Below are 24,433 nucleotides of genomic sequence, written 5' to 3'. Positions count from 1 at the left end.
GACAGATCTTTTTATATATAATTATGATAAAACGTGGGCTTAAATATGTAATTCATATTACATCTGAACATTTTAAAAACAGGTAAATCTGAGGGGACACGTGCCTCCTATGGACATGACACCTCTGCTCTCATTTTGCCCATAACTACACAGATGTGTGACATCCAAACAGAAAAGTAATCATTTGTCTGCTTGTGTGATTTCCCTCCGATGATTTAGGTTGCAAAGAGGCTTTTCTGAAAAGCATTTCGGCAAAGACACAGGTTTGTTAACCAGTAACAGATATGGAGTGTTATAGATTATAGCTATCTGTCATCACTGTTGTCGGTTGGTCAGCACACAGGTTTCCACTGAAATGGTGATAATCAGGAACATCACTACACTGATGGCCGTGTCTTATGTTCCCAAGGAAACCAGTATACCGTAAGCTACCAATATTCCTCAATCACTGCACCATCTAGTGTTTGACAACTTAACTCCACATCTCTACCACTGCTTGTTGACATGGCGTGCTTCGTTTACGTAAACTACGGAAGAGAGATGTAACCAAATGCAGGAGTTTTCTCCTTGCTTTTCCCTGAGTTGGAGCTGTATGTTAATGTAGACCAGGGGCATGTGTCCTCAGCAGAGGGAGGGAGTGTTTTATTGTTTTGCCAAACTAGCTCCCACCCTGGGCCTGTGTCCAGCAGAATGACAACACCATCTCCCAGGGAGGAAAGATGGAGTGGGGAGGGGACTCTGGGCTTAAATTAAACCCCCGCTGGCAGCCACAGCTCTCATATTATTCTTAGAGGTGTCGGTTGGATTCTTAAATTGTTTTCTGTTGTTGATCAGGACGCGGGGTACCACCACCAGTTCTTATTCAATGTCCCTACATTGACCCTTCTGTTTGTGTGTGTGCACACACCTTATTAAAATATATTCTCAAGTCTCAGAATTCAGAACTGTTCTGTGTACTCCCGTTCAGTGAATTCCTATTGCCAGAACTGAGTCACGATACAGGGTAAGCCTACAGGGACACAGTATAATGGCCTCTAGTCCTCCCAGTAGGAAGAGACCCGTCCTGGCCAGACAGATGAATGGACAGACAGTCCAAGTTTCCTCAGGTGGTCCTGGTGTAACTGGGTGTGTGGTAGCAGCCAGGATGATCAGTGGTTGGCTCGGAGAGCGTGGCCATGAGAGAGAGCAGAACCTCTTCTTGAGTGCCCCACTTCCTGGTCCTGTGCAACAGATGAGGAGCCATCAGTATAGGCTCAGTACAGGCGCCATCTGGCACTGTAGCAGACCCAAGGCCTGTAAAACATCTGCTTACTGTTTACCATTACAACCTGAACAACCTATTCAAAGTCAGCGCTGAGAGGGAGTCTTGTAATATGTTTTAGTATTAAACTTTTTCCTAGTGGCCATGTGAGATGTTTTTCTTTATTTGAACCATTTGAATGGTTGGGGAATGTCGTGCAGACATGAGAGCAGTCGGAATCCACTTGTAAATACTATAATAGATCTGTAATGTTATGTGACAGTGCCAACAGATATGAAGGGTTTTTTCATCGTCACTATGTCAGCCTGCTCCCTCTAACCACTCCTTGCTCCTTTCCATCCCACAGACCACTTCTTTAACCCCAATCGATTTACATGGTCTATCACTAGCCATGCTTTTCACGTCACACTAAGAACATTCCTCACTCTGAGGACTCTTAACACCACAGATGTACCCTCATTCACACCACTCCAGTCATATGAATCACTTCACACATGCACCCGCACACATGTGCACTTCACACACATACAGTATACACACACACACCTATACGCGCACACACACTATAGGGTGAAGAATTAGCACTTTCAGTTAACTGTGTATGTGAGTTTGGCAGCAGGCTCCTGCGGTGTAATTTATGGAAGATTCATGGCCACAGAGCTTTTCAAAACTACCTCTTTGTTAAGTGAGTGACATACGCTGATCACAAAAGCCTACATGGAAGAAGGTAAAGCTGAAAGAAGCCAACATTATTTTCTCACAGTGCAACAGGCAGTGTCTTGTGTAAAGAGCTTGAAAACACACCAATCACACAGCAATCTTCTGCAATTGTCATTTTCTTTGTGGCTGTTGTGGTTGAAGGGCTCTGTGTAGTGGTCTTCATCCTTATTATACTGACTAGAATGTAGCAGGGCCTTCACCACTAGATCTCAGGGCTCTGCTCGATAAAGTGCACTTCCCCTATTTGTCCTTTCAAGTGCTTTATCAATCACTGAAACAGATAGACAATGCTGAGTTCACCGCTTAACGCCAAACAAATGTCAACAGCATGTCTTTGAAGCCTTGGCAGTAGAATTAAGTTCCATGTTGATCACTTTTCTCTTTCTCACTGCAGTTTTGGTTGACACATTAGCAGCACAATAACGTAGGATAAACTGATTCAAACAATGCCGTCTCCATAGTGACAAACACACAAACTCCTGCTAGGGAATGTGTAGTGCGTACTATAGTTTAAGAAGAAAGAGGTCAAGATAATTCCATATAACTCCACAGAAACACTAGAGCAGGAGAGAACAATGATTTGTTTACTACATTTAGAGCAGAGTGTTGGCCTCCAACAGCTCATAGCTGATTTAGACGGGGAGGTGGGGGAGATCGGCTAGGAAGGGGGGCGCAATGGTCAGCAGCACAGTATGGGGATTTGAGCAGACTCTGTTTTTGGGAAGGGGGGGTGCACGCCTCTCCCCCCCGATCCCCTCAGCCCTACGCTGAGCCCTTAATGCGGCAATGACGCCTCGCTGGCGCAGAGGCCACGCTACCCCGCATCTGGAGCCAATTACCCAGGAGGAGCTGTGACATAGAACCCCACTCCCCCGCTCCGCTCTGCTGTCCCACACAGGACGGCCCAGTCTCACATTCACACATTCCTCTGCTTTTCACAACCTCATTCTCTCTCACTCTCGCTTTCTCCTTCCCTCCCTTCCTCTACATCTCTCTGTCTACCAGTCTAGATTTCCATATCCTGTCTTCTCTCACCCCCATAACTTATGTTATTACATCTACTATAGTACTATTCACACACAGTCTGCATGTCTCCCCATATTAAACCTGAAATAGGAAACACAGAACTCGCTCTCTGACCCTACTCCAAAAAGGGTGGAAGGAATGATAAAGTAGGATAGTGAAGTCAAATGCACCCTGATTGGGACAAACTTTCTCTGTCTCTCTCCATCCATTCTAAACCTGCAAATATGAAGGTGTCACGTTTCCCAGTGGCAGAGTGCTGGTATGAAATATGCGCATGTAAATAAAGGAACACTTAGCACCAAATCAGCTTTTACGACTGATTTATGGCATGCTGGTTCTCCCCTCATTTCATCTAAAGGACTGCTTGTTTTATTTTGCAGGTGAAGAAGCAAACTAAGAGGTGCAAAAGCTAGAGGAGGGCAAACATACATTGACTTAGTTCTGCAAAGTATGTTCTCACAAGAACAAATTATCCCCAAAATAAATGTTACTGTCGTCCAATGTTGACCCCAAGTTGCATTCAACCAAATTAGCTTTTTATAGGGTTTACTTAAGCAATAAGGCACGAGGGGGTGTGGTATATGGCCAATATACCACGGCTAAAGGCTGTTCTTATGCACGACACAACGTGGAGTTCATGGCCATATACCACAAACCCTGAGGTGCCTTATTGCTATTATAAATGGATTACAAACGCAATTTGAACAGTAAAAATAAATATTTATTCATACCCAGGGTATACAGTCTGATAGACCACGGTTTTTAGACAATCAGCACTCAAACCACCCAGTTTATAATCTGGTTTATCATATAGCTTTATCTCTATTTATAGCCCTGTGAGGACAGTGAATAGGAAAGAGTGACACTGATGGTGGATTACATATCAGCTCATTTGGCCTGGTTCTCACACACACAAACACACACTACATACGCCCACACACACATAACATGCGCACACATACATTTGACGCCAAACACACACACCACATAAGCTACTGCTCCACATACACTGCTATTACAGCTCAGTCTATTATCTATCCTGTCGCCTAGTCCCTTTACCCCTACCTATATGTACATAGCTACCTCAATTACCTCGTACCCCTGCACATCAACTTGGTACCGGTACTCCCTGTACTGTATATAGCCATGTTAATTTGACTTATTGTTATTCACTGTGTACTTATTCCTCGTACCACTTTCTATTATATTTTTAAAAACTTTATCTTTAACTCTTAACTCTTAACTGACTTTCCTAATTAAATAAAGGTTAAATAAAAACACGTAAAAAAAACTCTGCATTGTTGGAAAATGATCCGTCAGCATTTCACTGTTAGTCTCCATCTCTTGTTTACAAAACATGTGACATAACATTTGATTCTGTATTCAGGACTTCAGTTCTCTCTAGTCTTATCAAACATGAGGGGGCTGATGGGGTATGGTGTTGAGGCAATGCCCCTATATGTGATGGAGGTAATTGGGTTCGGGCTGAGGGGGTTGATGTGGGAGGCATGGTGTTTGTATCCTAGCCCCTTGGGCCTTTCCTTACCGGGGTCAACACTCACATACAGAGGGCTGGGAATGGAGCTCACCATACCTGGCCCATATTACCCATATTCCCTGTTGTCTTGTTTAGCACCAATGCTATGGTTCATTAGCTGCAGCTATAGAGTGTACCTGGGCAGGGAGCCAGAGAATAGAGCTGTCCCGGGTTACAGAAGTGGAAATCTGTGGACGGTGAAGGGAAATGTGGAAGCACTACAGGTGGCAGTTACTTTAGTCATTTCAATGAATACCCTACACTGTGATACAGCTGAGTTGTGATAGCTGCTTCTCTGTTAATGTGTACAAGAACGTTAACATGCCGTTTTTGTGTGTTTGTGGAGTACACACCAGAACATGCGTTTGAGTTCACATGTCTGTAGTGTGTGATAACTCTTGATTTGGGCTAGGCAACAGCTGTAGAGAGGAGAGTGTAGAAAGGGATGAAAAGTAGGGGGGAGAGAGAGAGACAACAACAGTTGGGAAAACAGGGAGACCAAACAAATCATCCTCCATGATCGTAAAAATGCCTGCCATGGATGGCACCAGTGAAACAGAGGAAGATGGCTATCAAATCAACACTTGAGTTCAACAGCAGTCTTAGCCTGCCCTCTGCTGGACAGTAAGGTGTAATGCTCCACAAACCATGCAATGAAAACCAATATTTCATGGAAATAATGAAAGTGAGGAATGGTTACTCACAGACAATGGATGAATTGAATGTGAATACCTGAAATGAACATTTTCACAAGGGATTGTTAAAGACCACCATGATGTATTAGCACATTTTTGTCCCTGAATGCCATTTCAATGAACTCTTGAGTGGCGCAGCGGTCTAAGGCACTGCATCTCAGTGCTTAAGGCTTCACTACAGACACCCTAGTTCGAATCCAGGCTGTATCACAACCGACCGTGATTGGGAGTTCTATAGGGTGGCGCACAATTGGCTCAGTGTTGTCCGGGTTTGGCTGGTGTAGGCCGTCATTGTAAATAAGAATATGTTCTTAACTGACTTGCCTGGTTAAATAAAAAAATGAAGACATATCTCTCTGTAATGTTTTTATGTCTGACTGAACACACTGACACCTACAATATACAAAGACATCTGTATTCAGGTTAGTCATTCTGTGGTGATCATTGTGAAACAGATGAACCCACACTATCCTATCTGTCACTTTTATCTCATCACTCTCCTCTTTTTATAAGGGCAGGTAAAAACTGTTGTTTATGACAGCCTTTATCCCTGAGATGTGTAAGAGCCGTGTTAAAAGCTTTGTCTTTTACGACCACCTCTCTTCCCTGGGATGTGGCCTCTTTATTTGAAGCAGCTGAAAGAGAGAGATGTGGGGCGCTGACATTTGGCAGAGAAGGGTGAGAGGTCATGTCTAACACTAATAACAACCAGACTTTGATCATGACATTTATGGATGGACTAAACTCCCCTAAAGCACACCACATAGAGAGAGATAGACAGAGGGGAGAGAAATAGAGAGAACAAGAGAGAGGAAAGAATGACAGTTTGCACCGAATGTGAAAAAAATGGAGACTCACAGAGAGTGGGGTCAAGGGAGTTTGGAAATGAGGGCAGAGGGAGAGTGAGTGTGTCAGATGAAGATATTCAGAGACAGGGTGCAAGTAGGGTTAAGGCTGGAGGGGAGTTAGGACCAATACATGAGTTTCAAGGTCATAATTTGTGGTTGCTGGTGACTTTTATAGGTTATAGGTCCTCTGAGCCTCTCAGAAGAAAACTCTCATGCCTTTTCATTATTAGAACTCAGCATAAATCAACTCCACATCTCCCATCCTTTTAACTCACGTTAAAAGCCACGTTGTTTCTCCTATGTCTTGCAGCTCATGGCCATGTGCGTTTAGATCTTCACAGCTGTGCCAGGTGAGCTAGGATTTGTCTCACACAAGAACTGTACAAAAGACCTCAGGGATGAACTACTGAGACTAGATAGCTAAATACTCAGAATGGAGCCTGCAAGCTAAGTGTGAAGTTCAATTAAGAATGTGTGGCTCGAGTTATTCACACTCTCTGTTCTTCACAAGAGGGTGCTATTTGATTATTTATTTACAGTGCCTTCAGAAAGTATTCCACATTTTATTGTTACAGACTGAATTTAAAATGAATTAAATTGAGATTTTGTGACACTGGCCTACAGACAATACCCAATAATGTCAAAGTGGAATTGCTTTTTTCGAAATTATTACAAATTAATTCAATTAAAAGCTAATGTATGCAATGAGTGTTTAACATGAGTTTTGAAAGACTACCTCATCTCTGTTCGCCAAACATACCATTTCTGTAAGGTCCCTCAGTCAAGCAGTGAATTTCAAACACAGATTCAACCGCAAAGACTAGGGAGGTTTTTGGTTGATGGGTAAAAATAAAAATAAACAGATAATTGAATATCCGTTTCACCATGAGGCCAATTGCGACTTTAAAATAGCTACAGCGTTGAATGGCTGTGATAAGAGAAAACTGAAAATGGATCAACAACGTAGTTACTCCACAATTACTAACCTAAATGACAGAGTGAAAAGAAGGAAGCCTGTACAAAATAAAAATATTGCAAAACAAACATCCTGTTTGCAATACGGCACTAACGCAAAACTGGAAAAAAAATCGAATAAATTAACTTCATGTCATGAATACAAAGCGTTATGTTTGGATTTAACGTTACCCAGAAAGACTCGCTGCCAACGATGATTCTAACATGACTCAGGGGTGTGAATACTTATGTAAACTGTATATCTAATTTAATACATTTGCAAACATTTCTAAAAACATGTTTTCACTTCCTATTATGGGGTATTGTGTCTAGATGGATGGGAGAGAAAAAATAATATATTTAATAAATGTTGAATTCAGGATGTAACAACAAAATGTGGAATAAGTCAATGAGTATGAATACTTTCTGTAGGCACTGAGGACAGGTGAGTCATTCTGCATGCTTTGAGGCAACCCTAAGCACAGCGGTGCACCATGGTAGTTATAGTCGTAATGTACTTTCTAACAGTATTATATTAATCCTTGACAGTAACCGTGGAGACTACAATCTCTAACACATATTGGCAATACCTTTTACAGTTGCATGCAGGTAGCAATCAAATTTGTCAGAACAAAATGTAAACACGTTGAGAAAGAAGAAACTTTACAGGGAAATCATTGTTGCTACTTCTGGTAGGCTACTTCCTTTTTACGGAACTTATTTGAAGAGCTTCTTTGAAGAAGGTCGTTCTTCAGGACGTGCGGAGCTTTCTGTTTTAGTTCACTTCAGCTGGGGTGTTTCGGAAGGCAAGGACACACATTTGACCAGGAAAGTGCTCAGGACCAAGGGTCAAGAGCACTGTGAGAACGCATCACCTGAAGATGGCAAATGACAAGAGCAACGCGTTCGAATCGCTTTAGGACGCAACATTGGACTCCAATTCAGTCAACGATATTGATGTATATTCTTTAGAAATTATATCAGCATTAAGAATGCTTTGCATGCATGTTAAATCCATATCGTATTTTTAATTTTAGTTAAGTATATTGTTATTACTTTGAGTTTGTAGACGTTTTTTTTTCTTTAGAGGAACACTATCATGAAGTTCAACGGGTATCTAAAGCTTAGAATTGGTGAGGCGTTGGACCTCAAACCAACTACTTTTTCCCTTCGCCATTCTACAATGTTCAACAAAACAGCTCCCACTTTGGACCCTTACATTGTGATAAAGGTGGACGAGTACAAAATTGGACAGACGCATACAAAGCAGAAAACCAACATGCCAACTTACAACGAAGAGTTCTGCCTCAATGTCAACGACGGCAAGCATATAGAGTTGGCTGTATTTCACGATGCGCCCATAGGGAATGACGATTTTGTTGCTAACTGCACATTTCAATTTGAGGACCTGATGAAAACCTTGAACACAGAAGAGACTTTTGAAGGATGGGTGAGTAGCTAAGTCCTGGGCAGTTGGCACTGTGAGGATGGATAGGGATGTGGTTGACATGCTTGCCTGACTGACACACTTTTATCCTCTTGGCAATTCGGGATAAAAGCTTAATTAATATAGTCAGACTGTAAGACGCATACAGTCATTAAAGGGAGTCGAAATACACGGATCTTTTTTTTACTCTTTAGTAGTTCCCTTGGAACTTTTGGGGATTTTGCATATACAGGTATTCCTGTAAATAATTGATCCCATGTCACAACATTTCTAAATGGTTTGAAATAAAAATGATTTTCATGCAGTTCCACATGTGTACTTAGAGGAATAAAAATATATACAAATTGGCCCGTAACTCCACTTATACAACAAGATAGGCCTAGTGCTACAGTTGTGGCCAAACGTTTTGAGAATGACATAAATGCTAATTTCCACAAAATTTGCTGCTTTCGGTATCTTTAGATATTTTTGTCAGATGTTACTATGGAATACTGAAGTATAATTACAAGCATTTCATAAGTGTCAAAGGCTTTTATTGACAATTACATGAAGTTGATGCAAAGAGTGAATATTTGCAGCGTTGACCCTTCTTTTTCAAGACCTCTGCAATCCGCCCTGGCATGCTGTCAATTAACTTCTGGGCCACATCCTGACTGATGGCAGCCCATTCTTACATAATCAATGCTTGGAGTTTGTCAGAATTTGTGGGGTTTTGTTTGTCCACCCGCCTCTTGAGAATTGACCACAAGTTCTCAATGGGATTAAGGTCTGGGGAGTTTCCTGGCCATGGACCCAAAATATCTATGTTTTGTTCCCTGAGCCACTTAGTTAATCACTTTTGCCTTATGGCAAGGTGCTCCATCATGCTGAAAAAGGCACAAAACTGTTCCTGGATGGTTGGGAGAAGTTGCTCTCGGAGGATGTGTTGCTACCATTCTTTATTCATGGCTGCGTTCTTAGGCAAAATTGTGAGTGAGCCCACTCCCTTGGCTGAGAAGCAACCCCACACATAAATGGTCTCAGGATGCTTTACTGTTGGCATGACACAGGACTGATGGTAGCGCTCACCTTGTCTTCCCCGGACATGCTTTTTTCCAAATGCCCCAAACAATCGGAAAGGGGATTCATCAGAGAAAATGACATTACCCCAGTCCTCAGCAGTCCAATCCCTGTACCTTTTGCAGAATATCAGTCTGTCCCTGATGTTTTTCCTGGAGAGAAGTGGCTTCTTTGCTGCCCTTCTTGACACCAGGCCATCCTCAAAGTCTTCGCCTCACTGTGCGTTCAGATGCAATCACACCTGCCTGCTGCCATTCCTGAGCAAGCTCTGTACTGGTGGTGCCCCGATCCCACAGCTGAATCAACTTTAGGAGATGGTCCTGGCGCTTGCTGGACTTTCTTGGGCGCCCTGAAGCCTTCTTCACAACAATTGAACCGATCTCCTTGAAGTTCTTGATGAGCCGATAAATGGTTGATTTAGGTGCAATCCTACTGGCAGCAATATCCTTGCCTTTGAAGCCCTTTTTGTGCAATGCAATGATGATGGCACGTGTTTCCGTACAGGTAACCATGGTTGACAGAGGAAGAACAATGATTCCAAGCACCACCCTCCTTTTGAAGCTTCCAGTCTGTTATTCGAACTCAATCAGCATGACAGAGTGATCTCCAGCCTTGTCCTCGTCAACACTCACACCTGTGTCAACGAGAGAATCACTGACATGATGTCAGCTGTTCCTTTTGTGGAAGGGCTGAAATGCAGTGGACATTTTGGGGGGGATTCAGTTCATTTGCATGGCAAAGAGGGACTTTGCAATTAATTGCAATTCATCTGATCACTCTTCATAACATTCTGGAGTATATGCAAATTGCCATCATACAAACTGAGGCAGCAGACTGTGAAAATTTATATTTGTCAATGTATTGATACTCAAATTATTATTACATTCTAAAATATGTGAGAATAATGTGGACATTGCCTGACTGTAGCCTATGTGGCTGACGCAGGCCATGGATAGTGGTAGCCTTAACCTCACCATCGCTGTTTTATAATGAGAAAGTGCCCCAATACCAGTTCTCCAAAAAAACAGTTCCCCTATTTATATGGAATGCCAACTTGAAGCCAACATTAGATGTTGTCATAATAACCACACGTGGTTTTACCACAGCGGAGTAGCGCAACACCCTTCAAATGAACCGGTGGGAAACAAATGAGTGGCCTCATTTCTCACATATAAACGGTAAAAAAAAAAATGAATTCACAGATTAATATAAGCGACCAGTAATTACAATAACTTTTCAAGCACCATATTGAGGAAATGTCTGATTTTCAAGGTAGGCCTATTCCAGTAGCCTACTTGAATTTCTGAGCTCCAAATTCAAGTTAAAGTACAGTAGCTTAGGCTACTTCAAGGTCCTTGCATATTGCAGGTGTAACATGGAAACCAAAATGTATTTGTCATGTTATTTCATTACCATATCATGTTGTGAAGAAGCCCACTAGACTATGTCATTTGTTGTCATTATATCCAGAATAATGAATAGGAATAGCATTGGGTACAAGCAGTAGACTTGGTGTCCAATCCGAGGCACAAAAACATATGAAGCTGACTGAAAAACATGAACTCATAAGTATAACCTGATGCTTTTTCTTTTAAATCTAAGAAGACACTACTGTTAATCAAGCAGACAACAACAGAGGATCAATGTCAGTTGCTAAGGATATTAGATCCAATGTGGAATAAGGCACAACTGTCTTCCGCAGCATATTCTGGACATTCCTCAGAAACACCTTTTTTTTCTCCAGCACTTGGGCTGTTGTTTTATCGCATGCAACCATCACAACAGCTGTTCATCACTTGACTCTCAATTGGAAAATTCCTTCCTGGATCAGATGATGATGTGTGCAAATATCATGGCTTAACTAATCAGCTGCACACCAAATGTTCATCCAACAAGTATTTTGCATAATTATTGAAGAACCACGTCAATGACAGTATCAGTTTAGGTTTTAAGTATTAAGGAAAGGTGACTCTTTTGGTTAGAAGCATTCGATTTTGAAATGTATAGCCTACATTATTTTCGATTTGTGTGCCTGTAAACTCTTTGCACCCAATAGTAAATGTAAATGTAACAGAGTTGCACTGCATTTCTAAGATCTGTCTGAAAGGGAGATCCAGGATTCTTAGGGGTTCAAGTTGAATGTCTTATTTAACTGATTAATGCTTTAATATGATGTAACAATTTACATGCCGTGAATGCAAGGACAGAAAAGGTCCTGTTTTATGTCACAAAACACGATTTTTCAAGACACCAACCACGATAAAGGGTTAAAAAACGTGTGAATTTTATTGACCATGGCTATGATCCCCCTTATATCTTAATGTAATTACATGAAAAAGGTTGGCAGATTATTATCAGTGATTTATCAACAGTTGTAACAAGTTGTTCAGTGTAGGAAATCCTCCACTGGTACCCTAGTTTATAGAAAAACCCCATACACATTCCATAATGTACTGTATGTTGATAAACTGATGCCAGGAGCCATGGAACACAAGATTCTTCTTGTCGACCTGCATCGTTTACACTCATTCTGCCATTCCTTTTCCAGTCCTTTCTGTACAGTGCAAGTGATATCCAAGGCATGCAGATCCCATAGTCTCCATTTCCCATAACAATCTTCAGCAGCTCATTATAGGTGGCATCTTGGTGGATACCTCTGTGTATTTAACTTAAGCCTGTTAGAGAGTCAAAGGTGACATCATCAAGAGGTATTTGTATTTATTAGGGGTCCAGACACATTAAGTCACTTACATTACACATAAAACAAAAGATAAAACAGGACAACATATAACGTTATTACACCACTACATATCTACAATACAACATGTATAATACCACCATAGAACAATATTACAATGTACGTTTGTGTAGAGTGCGTGTTCTAGCGTATGTGTGTGTCTGTACCTGTGTGTGTGTCTCTTCAGTCCCCGCTGTTCCATAATATGTTTTTGTCTGTTTTTACATCTGATTCTACTGCTTGCATGAGTTACCTGATGTGGTAATAGAGTTCCATGCAGTCATGGCTGTATGTTGTAAAGTGCACCTCCCATAGTCTGTTCTTGACTTGGGGATTGTGAAGAGACCTCTGGTGGCATGTCTTATGGGGTATGCATGGCTGTCCAAGCTGTGTGCTAGTAGTTTAATCGGACACCTCAGTGCATTCAGCTTGTCAACGCTTCTTACAAAAACAACTAGTGATGAAGTCAAGAGATTGACATGCATATCGTTGTTAGCTCCCCGTCTACATTTAAGGGTCATCCGTGCTGCCCTGTTCCGAGCCAATTGCACATGACGACACGACTGAACAGTAGTCCAGGTGTGACACAACTAGGGCCTGTCGTGCCTGCTTTGTTGATAGTGTTGTTAAGAAGGCAGAGCAGCGCTTTATTATGGACAGACTTCTCCCCATCTTAGCTACTGTTGTATCAATATGTTTTGACCATGACAATTTACAATTCAGGATTACTCCAAGCAGTTAAGTCACCTTAACTTGCTAAATTTCCACATTATTCATTACAAGATTTTAGTTGAAGTACAGGGTTTCGTGGATGATTTGTCCTAAATACAATGCTTTTAGTTTTTGAAATATTTAGGACTAACTTATTCCTTGCCACCCATTCTGAAACTAATTGCAGCTCTTACGTGTTGCAGTCATTTCAGTCGCTGTAGTAGCTGCCGTGTATAGTGTTGAGTCATCTGCATACATAGACACTGTCTCAAAGCCAGTGGCATGTGGTTAGTAAAGATTGAAAAAAGTAAGGGGCCTAGACAGCTGCCCTGGGGAAATCCTGATTCTAAATTGATTATGTTGGCGAGGTTTCCATTAAAGAACACCCTCTGTGTTCTGTTAGACAGGTAACTCTTTATCCACATTATAGCAGGGGGTGTAAAGCCATAACACACACGTTTTTCCAGCAGCAGACTATGATCGATAATGTCAAAAGCCGCACTGAAGTCTAACAAACAGTCCCCACAATATGTTTATCATCAATTTCTTTCAGCCATTCATCAGTCATTTGTGTAAGTTCTGTACTTGTTGAATGTCCTTCCCTATAAGCATGCTGAAAGTCTGTTGTAAATTTGTTTACTGTAAAATAGCATTGTATCTGGTCAAACACAATTTTTTTCAAAAACTTTACTAAGGGTTGGAAACAGGATGATTGGTCGGCTGTTAGAGCCAGTAAAGGGGGCTTTACTATTCTAAGGTAGCAGTATGACCTTTGCTTCCCTCCAGGCCTGAGGGCACACACTTTCTAGTAGGCCTTAAATTAAAGATATGGCAAATAGGAGTTGCAATATTGTCCGTTATTATCCTCAGTAATTTTGCATCCAAGTTGTCAGACCCCGGTGGCTTGTCATTGTTGATAGATAACAATAATAACCACACATGCCTCTGTCGTGCTAACTATGCCTCCCGGTAGCAGTATGTGAAGTATTGCATTGTAAGGTATGCTGGAAACCACAACTAATCTAATTCCTGTGACTTGCATGTCCAAAAAAGCTGAAGTGTGATAATACCCTATCTTAGGGCATGTCATATATAGATGTTAATGTGATGGTATCAAGAGCTGTTATTACTCTCCACGTTTGTCTTTTGTTGATGTGTGTTGCTTTCGAGGTTACACCCTCTGTATACCATAGTAGGCTACTACTGGTTTGGAATTTGTCTGTCACTGGAGAGAGAATTTCCCTCTGCAACAGTTTCACTCATCTGGTTTACTTTCAGGTCCTAGAGGAGTAAACAAAAATGTGATTGGTGTGTAACCTGAACTTGTACATGTCTGGGACAGGTCGATCTGGTAACGTATGTGCGCCTTCCAGTGGCTATCTGGCCTTCTTATTATCTCGCATGGTCATGCAATACAGTGGTCTGCCATACTCAAAAACTCATCTGTGTCATGGTGCCCAAAAGCTGTTAACAGACAGCTCACTCCTCTTGAAAAGTAGAATCTGAGCTAGATTTTTTTGTAAAGCTTCCACCAGGAACCAACCAATGAAGGCCAGAGTCAAGTACAGTGGGTGTGTCTGTGAGGTTTGGCAGAAATGTGTGCATAGCCTGGCTTCACTCTTTTACGAGATGCAGCCTTGAAAATACTCATCTGATAGATCTGAACTGTGAGACCAGGGTGACGTGTTCACTGCCGATATAGCGACGTGACCCGCGGTGTTTGTCATTATACGCTGCTGAAGACAGCTTGGCTGTCGAAATGTTGGTTAGTAAATTATTGCATCTGAGCTCCTAGAGCGTGCAGCTCTCCTTTTCTTTTTCAAGTGTTCTACTCCGCTAGCCAAAACCTAAACAGGTGTGCGTTTCTTCCAGCTCAAGATCTGAACTGAGACTTGTTTTGCTTCGTTAACTCTCAGATGAAGTGCTTGGGGCCCTATACCTATGACGTGTAGAGTAGGGCACAGGCCTCCACACGCCCACACCACTGTTGTTGAAGGTTTCCCACCGTCTGCTTTATGCTCAAAGGCTCCCAAGTCTTTTCCCATCTCATCTCATCTCCCTTGTTTTATAGCTTCTCTTGGTTCAGAGCCAAGGACAGCACTTTCTCATCGGTGTTCCTCTCTAATCAGTACAATGTGGCATATTAAACACAAAAATTCAGTGTCTTTGATCTAAGGGCTCACACACACGCATACACATACACATGGGTGGATAGGTTTCTTTATCTAAACAAGTAGCAGTATGAGGCTTTAACCTCAAGAGAGCAGCTCAAAATAGAAGCATGCAGTCATATCTGTTGTCTCATGGGCCTGCGGCTCAGCCTTACAGTATGTGCCATCCACCCACTCCTCTCACACCCCACTCACAGCCTTAACACTGGAGGGAAGATTCCACTAGACCCACAATTTTACACCTGTGATGACTTCATTAGTGTTCTGTGTTGAACCATCCTGCAGGTTCATCTTGACAGTCTTGTCTCTGCTTTTAAGCAGAAGTGGATGGAATAGACTCAGTTTAACTGTAAATGTTTGTCAGGAACTATCGCTCCTCCCCCGGAAAAAAATGACTTCCCCTTACTGCCATGTGGTACTCAGTCAGACAAAGTTCCTGCTTTTTAAATTTACTATGGTCGTGTCAGCATCAAAGCCTGATTTAGTCTGAACTCTTCTGTCTTCATCTGACTCTGGAGTTCTGTTTGCCTCGGTTGATTCCCTGAAGACACAGGTCCAGCGTTCTCAGAGAAAGAGAACAGGACAGTAATGGGTGACAGTAGGCTAATAGTTTATGAGGGTGTGTGTGCTCAGCTGTACACAAAGGAAACATGCGTGGAGGGTGATGCCATGTTAAGGAGAGAGGTGGAATTATCATGATCTTACATCTGATGGTGTACTTAGTCTGGGGTTTTACATGTCCTTATGTTTGAGCCTCAGCAGTAGAATGTGTTGTGTTAGAGATATGCCCTCCTCATAGCAATAGAGAATGATTTAACTGACCAAGAATAATGAATGGAGAGACAGGCTGGTAGAGATGACTGAATCAGGATGGAGATGATCTTGCAGTATCAGCCCAGTCATGTCACTTTTGTCGTGGGTTGTCAAGATTTTCCATTGGGGGGGGGGGTCTGTCTGACTAGAACAGTGTCTGTAGTTTGCTGTAAGTAACCCCAGTTTCAATGAAGTGGTTAGTGCATGGCCTCTGCAGCAGTGGAGCTCTTTTCAGGTTTCTGACTGTGTCTTATGTCTATTGTCTGCCTCTGGCTGTATGTCTTCTTTATGCTAATGCCTATGTCTGTGTGAGATAGATGTTATTTTGAGTGAAGCAGGGTGTCATTTACTGAAGCTAGCTAAACAAGCTGGACCGGCTCTCTAGTCTCTCTTCCACATTGCTCACATTCTCCCCACATTACATACACACTCAACCATTCACAACACACGCACCTACACGCTACATACCGGTATGTTAAACAAGGATCTAACATCATGTCTACACACATTTACATACCTATAACACGCTCCCCCTACACCTTGCATAGGGGAGAGTGGGGTAAATTGAGCCATGTTTTACATTGAGTCACTCCGTCATAATGTTCTTTCTGACAAAGATATTTACACATACTGTATTTCAGGATGTTGTGTATCCCTGGAAATAATCACAATTAATGTAAACAGTACAGTTTTGACAACAAGCTTGTCCAAAAAGAGAGGTATCTTGGCACAATTGAGCGCCGGACAGGGTAAGTTAAGTCACCTACAAATTCCTCTACTGAAGAAATAGTTCCACTATCTTTTTAAAACCATGTCTATCTTTATTTCCCAAACACAATTTAACACAGTCACTAGGCTTATTAACACCTACTGTAACAAACACTTTGTACTTTTTTTGTACACTTTTATTGTTACCTCATATCCCAGCGATAATGCCTTGCATTACGCCTGAGAAACAAAAACAAATCTATTTGCTCAACTTGCCATTGGCTCAACTTACCCCAAGGCAAACATTTAACCCACACAACTTCAAGGATGCACTTTCATGCTAGGTTTAGGACCTCATATTGAAGCTTTGAGACCCAGACTGATGTATAACACAATCTTAAAATGATCTACTTTGATTTAGATACCAGCATCATGAAACCTCTAACACAATAAATTAATTTGACTTGGTGAAAAGCTGTTTTTTTGGACCTAACTCACTTTTCCCATGTGTTTTTTGTCCTCCGTGAAATGATGGTCTCTTCCTAAATATTTGTGTATGGTTTCCTAGAAAAAAGAGTGTCTCAACTTACCCCTTTGGCTCAACTTACCCCTATCTCCCCTACAATAAATATGGGTTATATTGCATTAGATATGTTTGTTTGGGAGTTACCTGGTTGGTTGGGAGTCACATGGTTAGCTTTTACTCATTGAGTAGTCTCGTCTAATGTCTAGTCTCCTGTGTTTGTGTGTAGGTGGACCTGGAGCCAGAGGGCAAGGTGTTCATCCTCATAACACTCAATGGCTCCTTCATTGATGGTAAGGATTTTTCATTGTGTATATCACACCAACCATCTATCTATTTCATCCATAGATAGTATTGCCATCTCCCTCCCTCTCTGTTCGTATCTTTTTATTTCTCTTACACTAAGATGGCACACATTCTTTCAAGTCCTTAAATATTCAGTAACACTTTGTTCTGTTCGACATAATGTACAGTAAGTCCCTCCCCCCTCTAAAGTGAATTGTCTGTCTGCTTTAACACAGCCCCTGATGCAGCTGATTACTTACAGGCTGTCAGACACAGATATTCAGCATCACAGAAACCTGTTTGTGTGTGCGTTCATGCATGCGTGTCGTGTGACTGACTTACTGTAAGTCATACTGCAGGCGCTTAGACTGATGGGAATCTTATCGACTTCTTTGTTTCCTTTCCGATAGAACATTGTTACTTTAATCATTCATATTTTATCCTCTGTTCTCTGTCTGACAGACATATTCCCCTCCGGCTCGTTCCATTTAATTTCAGCAAGACATCTCAGATTTTTCCGAAAATGTTTCTGTAGTTAGAAACGATTAGCATTCCTACAATATTATTTTGTTGAAATATAATTTGACCTCTGATAATTTTTTGTTGTTGCCATTTGTAGGATTCATATAATATTCAATAAATATAGTACCTAATATCCGATTTGGACCAAACGTTTTTTCTAACAGTAGTAGACACGAGTAATCTAAATAAATTGTCTAAAACCATCCATGCACCCCCCCATCCCACGGCCATCCCAACCCAACAATGAGTATACAGTATCAGTTCTCTGTGCATGACAAGTAGTATTGGGCTGCTGCTCGGAGTATTGTTTCTTCATCTTATCTTATGCATTCTCCGTGAAATTGTTGATGTTTTTTTTTCTGCTCAGAGAAATTGGTTATTGAAGTTGTTAGCTTTATGTCCCATCCTACATTCTGATATTACCTGGTTTTGACCACTAGATGGTGCTGTTCCTACTATTAGGTGATTCGTTTTAATGGGGATTTTTTTTGAATGACCTCATCTCTGTACCCTACATAAACAATTTTCTGTAAGGTCCCTCAATCGAGCAGTGAATTTCAAACACAGATTAAAATACTAGGGAGGTTTCCAATGCCTCGCAAAGAAGGGCACATATTGGTAGATAGGTACATAAAAAACATTGAATTGAATATCCCTTTGAGCATGGTGAAGTTATTAATTACACTTTGGATGGTGTATCAATACACCCAGTCACCACAAAGATAACTCAGTTCCCAGAGAGGAAGGAAACCGCTCAGGGATTTCACCATGAGGCCAATGGTGCCTTTAAAACAGTTACAGAGTTTAATAAATGTGATAGGAGAAAACTATGGGTATACTTGTAATCGTTAAGGACTGAGGAGTTTTTCAGGATAAAAAAAATAATTGAATGGAGTCAAGTACAGGCAAAATCCTAGAGGAAAACCTGGTTCAGTGTACTTTCCACCAGACACTGGGAGATGAATTCACCTTTCAGCAGGACAATAACCTACATCACAAGGCCAAATCTAAACTGCTTACCAAGAAGACCGTGAATGGTTGTGAGTGGCTGAGTTACAGTTTTGACTTAAATCTGCTTAAAAATCGATGACAAGACCTGAAAATGGTTGTCTAGCAAAGATCAACAACCAATTTGATAGAGCTTGAAGAATTATGAAAAGAATAATAGGTAAATGTTGCACAATCCAGATGTGGAAAGCTCTTTGAGACTTACAGTACCCAGAAAGACTCACAGCTGTAATCACTGCCAAAGGTGATTCAAACGTATTGATTTAGGGGGTGGAATACTTATCTAATCAATATATATTACTGTCTTATTTATTTATTAAAATATTTAAAAAATCTTCCACTTTTTCAGAATTTTGTGTAGATTTTTGGCAATTTAAAACAAATTAAATGCATTTAATCCCACTTTGTAACACAACAAAAGGTGGAAAAAGCCCAAAGTTAGCATTTGAAACAGTGGCCAACAAAACCAAAGCATGGGTTGCTGTCATACCTTGTCAATAGACTGCTTATTGGCAGGGGTTGGATTTAGGGAACCGAAAATCAGATTCTTTTTTTTTTTTGAGGAACAGAACGAAAACTAAGAACGAAAGTGATCTAAACTGTTCCGGAACAGGGCCGTTATATTAAAAGCATGGGAACAGGTTAATAACGTTCTTTTTTCCCCTAGTCCCACAAGAAAACGCAACAAAGTGCCTATGTAAAGCCTGCCAGCTGAAAATCTTGCCAGAGTGTGAGTGTGTAGGCAACCTGTTCCCTGCCCTCCCTCCAAAGCATGCATAGTCTACTGTAGCTACTGACGTTACAGGCGAGATTCAGAAATTAGGGAGAGAGATTTTTAATTTGAGAACAATGGATTTACTTTTTCATTGCTAGTTAAGTATAATATAACATTTCACATTGGATTTATTAAGTACAAAAAAGTAAAACTTGTTTTTATTTTAATTCTGGTGCCGCTCTGTACACACAAGCTTGTTAGCTAGCTAGCTTGTTAGCTAGCTCTGGTCTAGCTCTCAAACTCTAAGCAACATTATGTGTAATTTAATTGAACTGAGTCATTATCAAGGGCTAGCTCTGGTCCAGCTTTAGTTAAGCCAACTTTCTGAAGTTCAAAGACGTTCCTTCACAGAAGCCGTTCCTCTGTAGGTATAATTCTGTGGGCCTAACTCAGATAATACATGTCATAGCAACAAGATGCCCAGCTCCCTCCTCACCACAAAATGTCAATCGCATGTTGCACCCTACACTACACTTGTCTGTCCAATGCATATACAGTTGAAGTCGGAAGTGTACATACACCTTAGCCAAATACATTTAAACTCAGTTTTTCACAATTCCTGACATTTAATCCTAGTAAAAAATTCCCTGCCCTCAGTTAGGATCACCACTTTATTTTAAGAATGTGAAATGTCAGAATAATAGTAGAGAATTATTTATTTCAGCTTTTATTTCATCATATTCCCAGTGGGTCAGAAGTGTACATACACTCAATTAGTTTTGGTAGCATTGCCTTTCAATTGTTTAACTTGGGTCAAACGTTTCGGGTAGCCTTCCACAAGCTTCCCACAATAAGTTGGGTGAATTTTTGTCCCATTCCTCCTGACAGAGCTGGTGTAACTGAGTCAGGTTTGTAGGCCTCCTTGCTCACACACGCTTTTTCAGTTCTGCCCACAATTTGTTTATAGGATTGAGGTCAGGGCTTTGTGATGGCCACTCTAATACATTGACTTTGTTGTCCTTAAGCCATTTTGCCACAACTTTGGAAATATGCTTGGGGTCATTGTCCATTTGGAAGACCCATTTGCGACCAAGCTTTAACTTTCTGACTGAGATGCTGTTTCAATATATCCACATCATTTTCCTACCTCATGATGCCATCTACTTTGTGAAGTGCACCAGTCCCTCCTGCAGCAAAGCACCCCCACAACACGATGCTGCTACCCCCGTGTTTCACGGTTGGGATGGTGTTCTTCGGCTTGCAAGCCTCCCCCTTTTCCCTCCAAACATAACGATGGTCATTATGGCCAAACAGTTCAATTTTTGTTTCATCAGACCAGAGGACATTTCTCCAAAAAGTATGATCTTTGTCTCCATGTGCAGTTGCGAACTGTAGTCTAGCTTTGTTTATGGCGGTTTTTGAGCAGTGGCTTCTTCTTTGCTGAGCGGCCATTCAGGTTATATTGATATAGGACTCGTTTTACTGTGGATATTGAATCTTTTGTACCTGTTTCCTCCAGCATCTTCACAAGGTCCTTTGCTGTTGTTCTGGGATTGATTTGCACTTTTCGCACCACAGTAGGTTCATTTCTAGGAGACAGAACGCGTCTCCTTCCTGAGCGGTATGACTGCTACGTCCTCCATATACATGCATACTATTGTTTGTACAGATGAACGTGGTACCTTCAGGCGTTTGGAAGTTTCTCACAAGGATGAACCAGACTTTTTTTCTGAGGTCTTGGCTGATTTATTTTGATTTTGCCATGATGTCAAGCATAGAGGCACCTGGTTTGAAGGTAGGCCTTGAAATACATCCACAGGTACACATCCAATTGACTCAAATGAGCCTATCAGAAGCTTCTAAAGCCATGGCATAATTTTCTGGGTTTTTCCAAGCTGTTTAATGGCACAGTCAACTTAGTGTATGTAAACGTCTGACCCCCTCACCATTTTAGATAAGCATGCTCCGTTCAAAAAATGCAGAACTAAGAACAGATATAGCCCTTGGTTCACTCCAGACCTGACTGCCCTCGACCAGCACAAAAACATCCTGTGGCGGACTGCAATAGCATCGAACAGTCCCCGCGATATGCAACTGTTCAGGGAAGTCAGGAACCAATACACGCAGTCAGTCAGGAAAGCTAAGGCCAGCTTCTACAGGCAGAAGTTTGCATCCTGTAGCTCCAACTCCAAAAAGTTCTGGGACACTGTGAAGTCCATGGAGAACAAGAGCACCTCCTCCCAGCTGCCCACTGCACTGAGGCTAGGTAACACGGTCACCACCGATAAATCCATGATTATCGAAAACTTCAACAAGCATTTCTCAACGGCTGGCCATGCCTTCCGCCTGGCTACTCCAACCTCGGCCAACAGCTCCGCCCCCCCGCAGCTACTCGCCCAAGCCTCTCCAGGTTCTCCTTTACCCAAATCCAGATAGCAGATGTTCTGAAAGAGCTGCAAAACCTGGACCCGTACAAATCAGCTGGGCTTGACAATCTGGACCCTTTATTTCTGAAACTATCCGCCGCCATTGTCGCAACCCCTATTACCAGCCTGTTCAACCTCTCTTTCATATTGTCTGAGATCCCCAAGGACTGGAAAGCTGCCGCAGTCATTCCCCTCTTCAAAGGGGGAGACACCCTGGACCCAAACTGTTACAGACCTATATCCATCCTGCCCTGCCTATCTAAGGTCTTCGAAAGCCAAGTCAACAAACAGGTCACTGACCATCTCGAATCCCACCGTACCTTCTCCGCTGTGCAATCTGGTTTCCGAGCCGGTCACGGGTGCACCTCAGCCACGCTCAAGGTACTAAACAATATCATAACCGCCATCGATAAAAGACAGTACTGTGCAGCCGTCTTCATCGACCTTGCCAAGGCTTTCGACTCGGTCAATCACCATATTCTTATCGGCAGACTCAGCAGCCTCGGTTTTTCGGATGACTGCCTTGCCTGGTTCACCAATTACTTTGCAGACAGAGTTCAGTGTGTCAAATCGGAGGGCATGCTGTCCGGTCCTCTGGAAGTCTCTATGGGGGTGCCACAGGGTTCAATCCTCGGGCCGACTCTTTTTTCTGTATATATCAATGATGTTGCTCTTGCTGCGGGCGATTCCCTGATCCACCTCTAAGCAGACGACACCATTCTATATACTTCCGGCCCGTCCTTGGACACTGTGCTATCTAACCTCCAAACGAGCTTCAATGTCATACAACACTCCTTCCGTGGCCTCCAACTGCTCTTAAACGCTAGTAAAACCAAATGCATGCTTTTCAACCGTTCGCTGCCTGCACCCGCACGCCTGACCAGCATCACCACCCTGGATGGTTCCAACCTTGAATATGTGGACATCTATAAGTACCTAGGTGTCTGGCTAGACTGTAAACTCTCCTTCCAGACTCATATCAAACATCTCCAATCGAAAATCAAATCAAGAGTCGGCTTTCTATTCCGCAACAAAGCCTCCTTCACTCACGCCGCCAAACTTACCCTAGTAAAACTGACTATCCTACCGATCCTCGACTTCGGCTATGTCATCTACAAAATTGCTTCCAACACTCTACTCAGCAAACTGGATGCAGTTTATCACAGTGCCATCCGTTTTGTCACTAAAGCACCTTATACCACCCACCACAGGGACTTGTACGCTCTAGTCGGCTGGCTCTCGCTACATATTCGTCGCCAGACCCACTGGCTCCTGGTCATCTACAAGTCCATGCTAGGTAAAGCTCCGCCTTATCTCAGTTCACTGGTCACGATGGCAACACCCATCCGTAGCACGCGCTCCAGCAGGTGTATCTCACTGATCATCCCTAAAGCCAACACCTCATTTGGCCGCCTTTCGTTCCAGTTCTCTGCTGCCTGTGACTGGAACGAATTGCAAAAATCGCTGAAGTTGGAGACTTTTATCTCCCTCACTAACTTCAAACATCTGCTATCTGAGCAGCTAACCGATCGCTGCAGCTGTACATAGTCTATCGGCAAATAGCCCACCCATTTTTACCTACCTCATCCCCATACTGTTTTTATTTATTTACTTTTCTGCTCTTTTGCACACAAATATCTCTACCTGTACATGACCATCTGATCATTTATCACTCCAGTGTTAATCTGCAAAATTGTAATTATTTGCCTACCTCATGCCTTTTGCACACAATGTATATAGACTCCCCTCTTTTTTCTTCCTTTTGTGTTATTGACTTGTTAATTGTTTACTCTATGTGTAACTCTGTGTTGTCTGCTCACACTGCTATGCTTTATCTTGGCCAGGTCGCAGTTGCAAATGAGAACTTGTTCTCAACTAGCCTACCTGGTTAAATAAAGGTGAAATAAAAAAATAAAATAAAAAAATTGTTGGAAAAATAACTTGTCATGCACAAAGTAGATGTCCTAACTGACTTGCCAAACTATAGTTGGTTAACAAGACATTTGTGGAGTGGTAGAAAAACTAGTTTTAATGATTCCAACCTAAGTGTATGTAAACTTCCGACTTCAACTGTACATAGTTTGCCCGCTCCATAGCAAGCTTCTCTATCCATTGAAGCAATTTAATGTTGAGCTAAATGTAAAAAGGAACAGAAAGGAACTATGTAAATTGTTCATTTTTTTGTGGTTTGAACTGGTTCAGAACTTTATTTTGCTGGTCGGAACAGTGGAACGGAACGAAAAAAAAGGATGTTTCTGTTCAGAACG

The 24,433-nt window shown here is 41.9% G+C and overlaps 1 protein-coding gene across 2 annotated transcripts in view; it reads left to right on the top strand.

The window, feature by feature from the left end:
* The first annotated feature begins 7,553 nt into the window (after positions 1–7,553).
* The window catches only part of LOC115146159 (protein kinase C eta type-like), a 36,199-nt gene continuing 19,319 nt past the window's right edge, over positions 7,554–24,433 (top strand). The window contains exons 1-2 of one of the 2 annotated variants that reach the window (XM_029688049.2): positions 7,554–8,491; positions 17,440–17,503. In XM_029688049.2, coding sequence (XP_029543909.1) covers positions 8,141–8,491; positions 17,440–17,503 — 415 coding nt within the window. In that variant the 5' untranslated portion in view covers positions 7,554–8,140. The remainder of the gene's footprint in view (positions 8,492–17,439; positions 17,504–24,433) is intronic. The other variant, XM_029688051.2, reaches the window with a different exon arrangement.

The sequence above is a fragment of the Oncorhynchus nerka genome, linkage group LG18 (genome assembly GCF_034236695.1).
Source record: "Oncorhynchus nerka isolate Pitt River linkage group LG18, Oner_Uvic_2.0, whole genome shotgun sequence".
Lineage (NCBI taxonomy): Eukaryota > Metazoa > Chordata > Actinopteri > Salmoniformes > Salmonidae > Oncorhynchus > Oncorhynchus nerka.
Note: the sequence above shows the minus strand (reverse complement) of the source record. Positions and strands in the feature narration are given on the sequence as shown.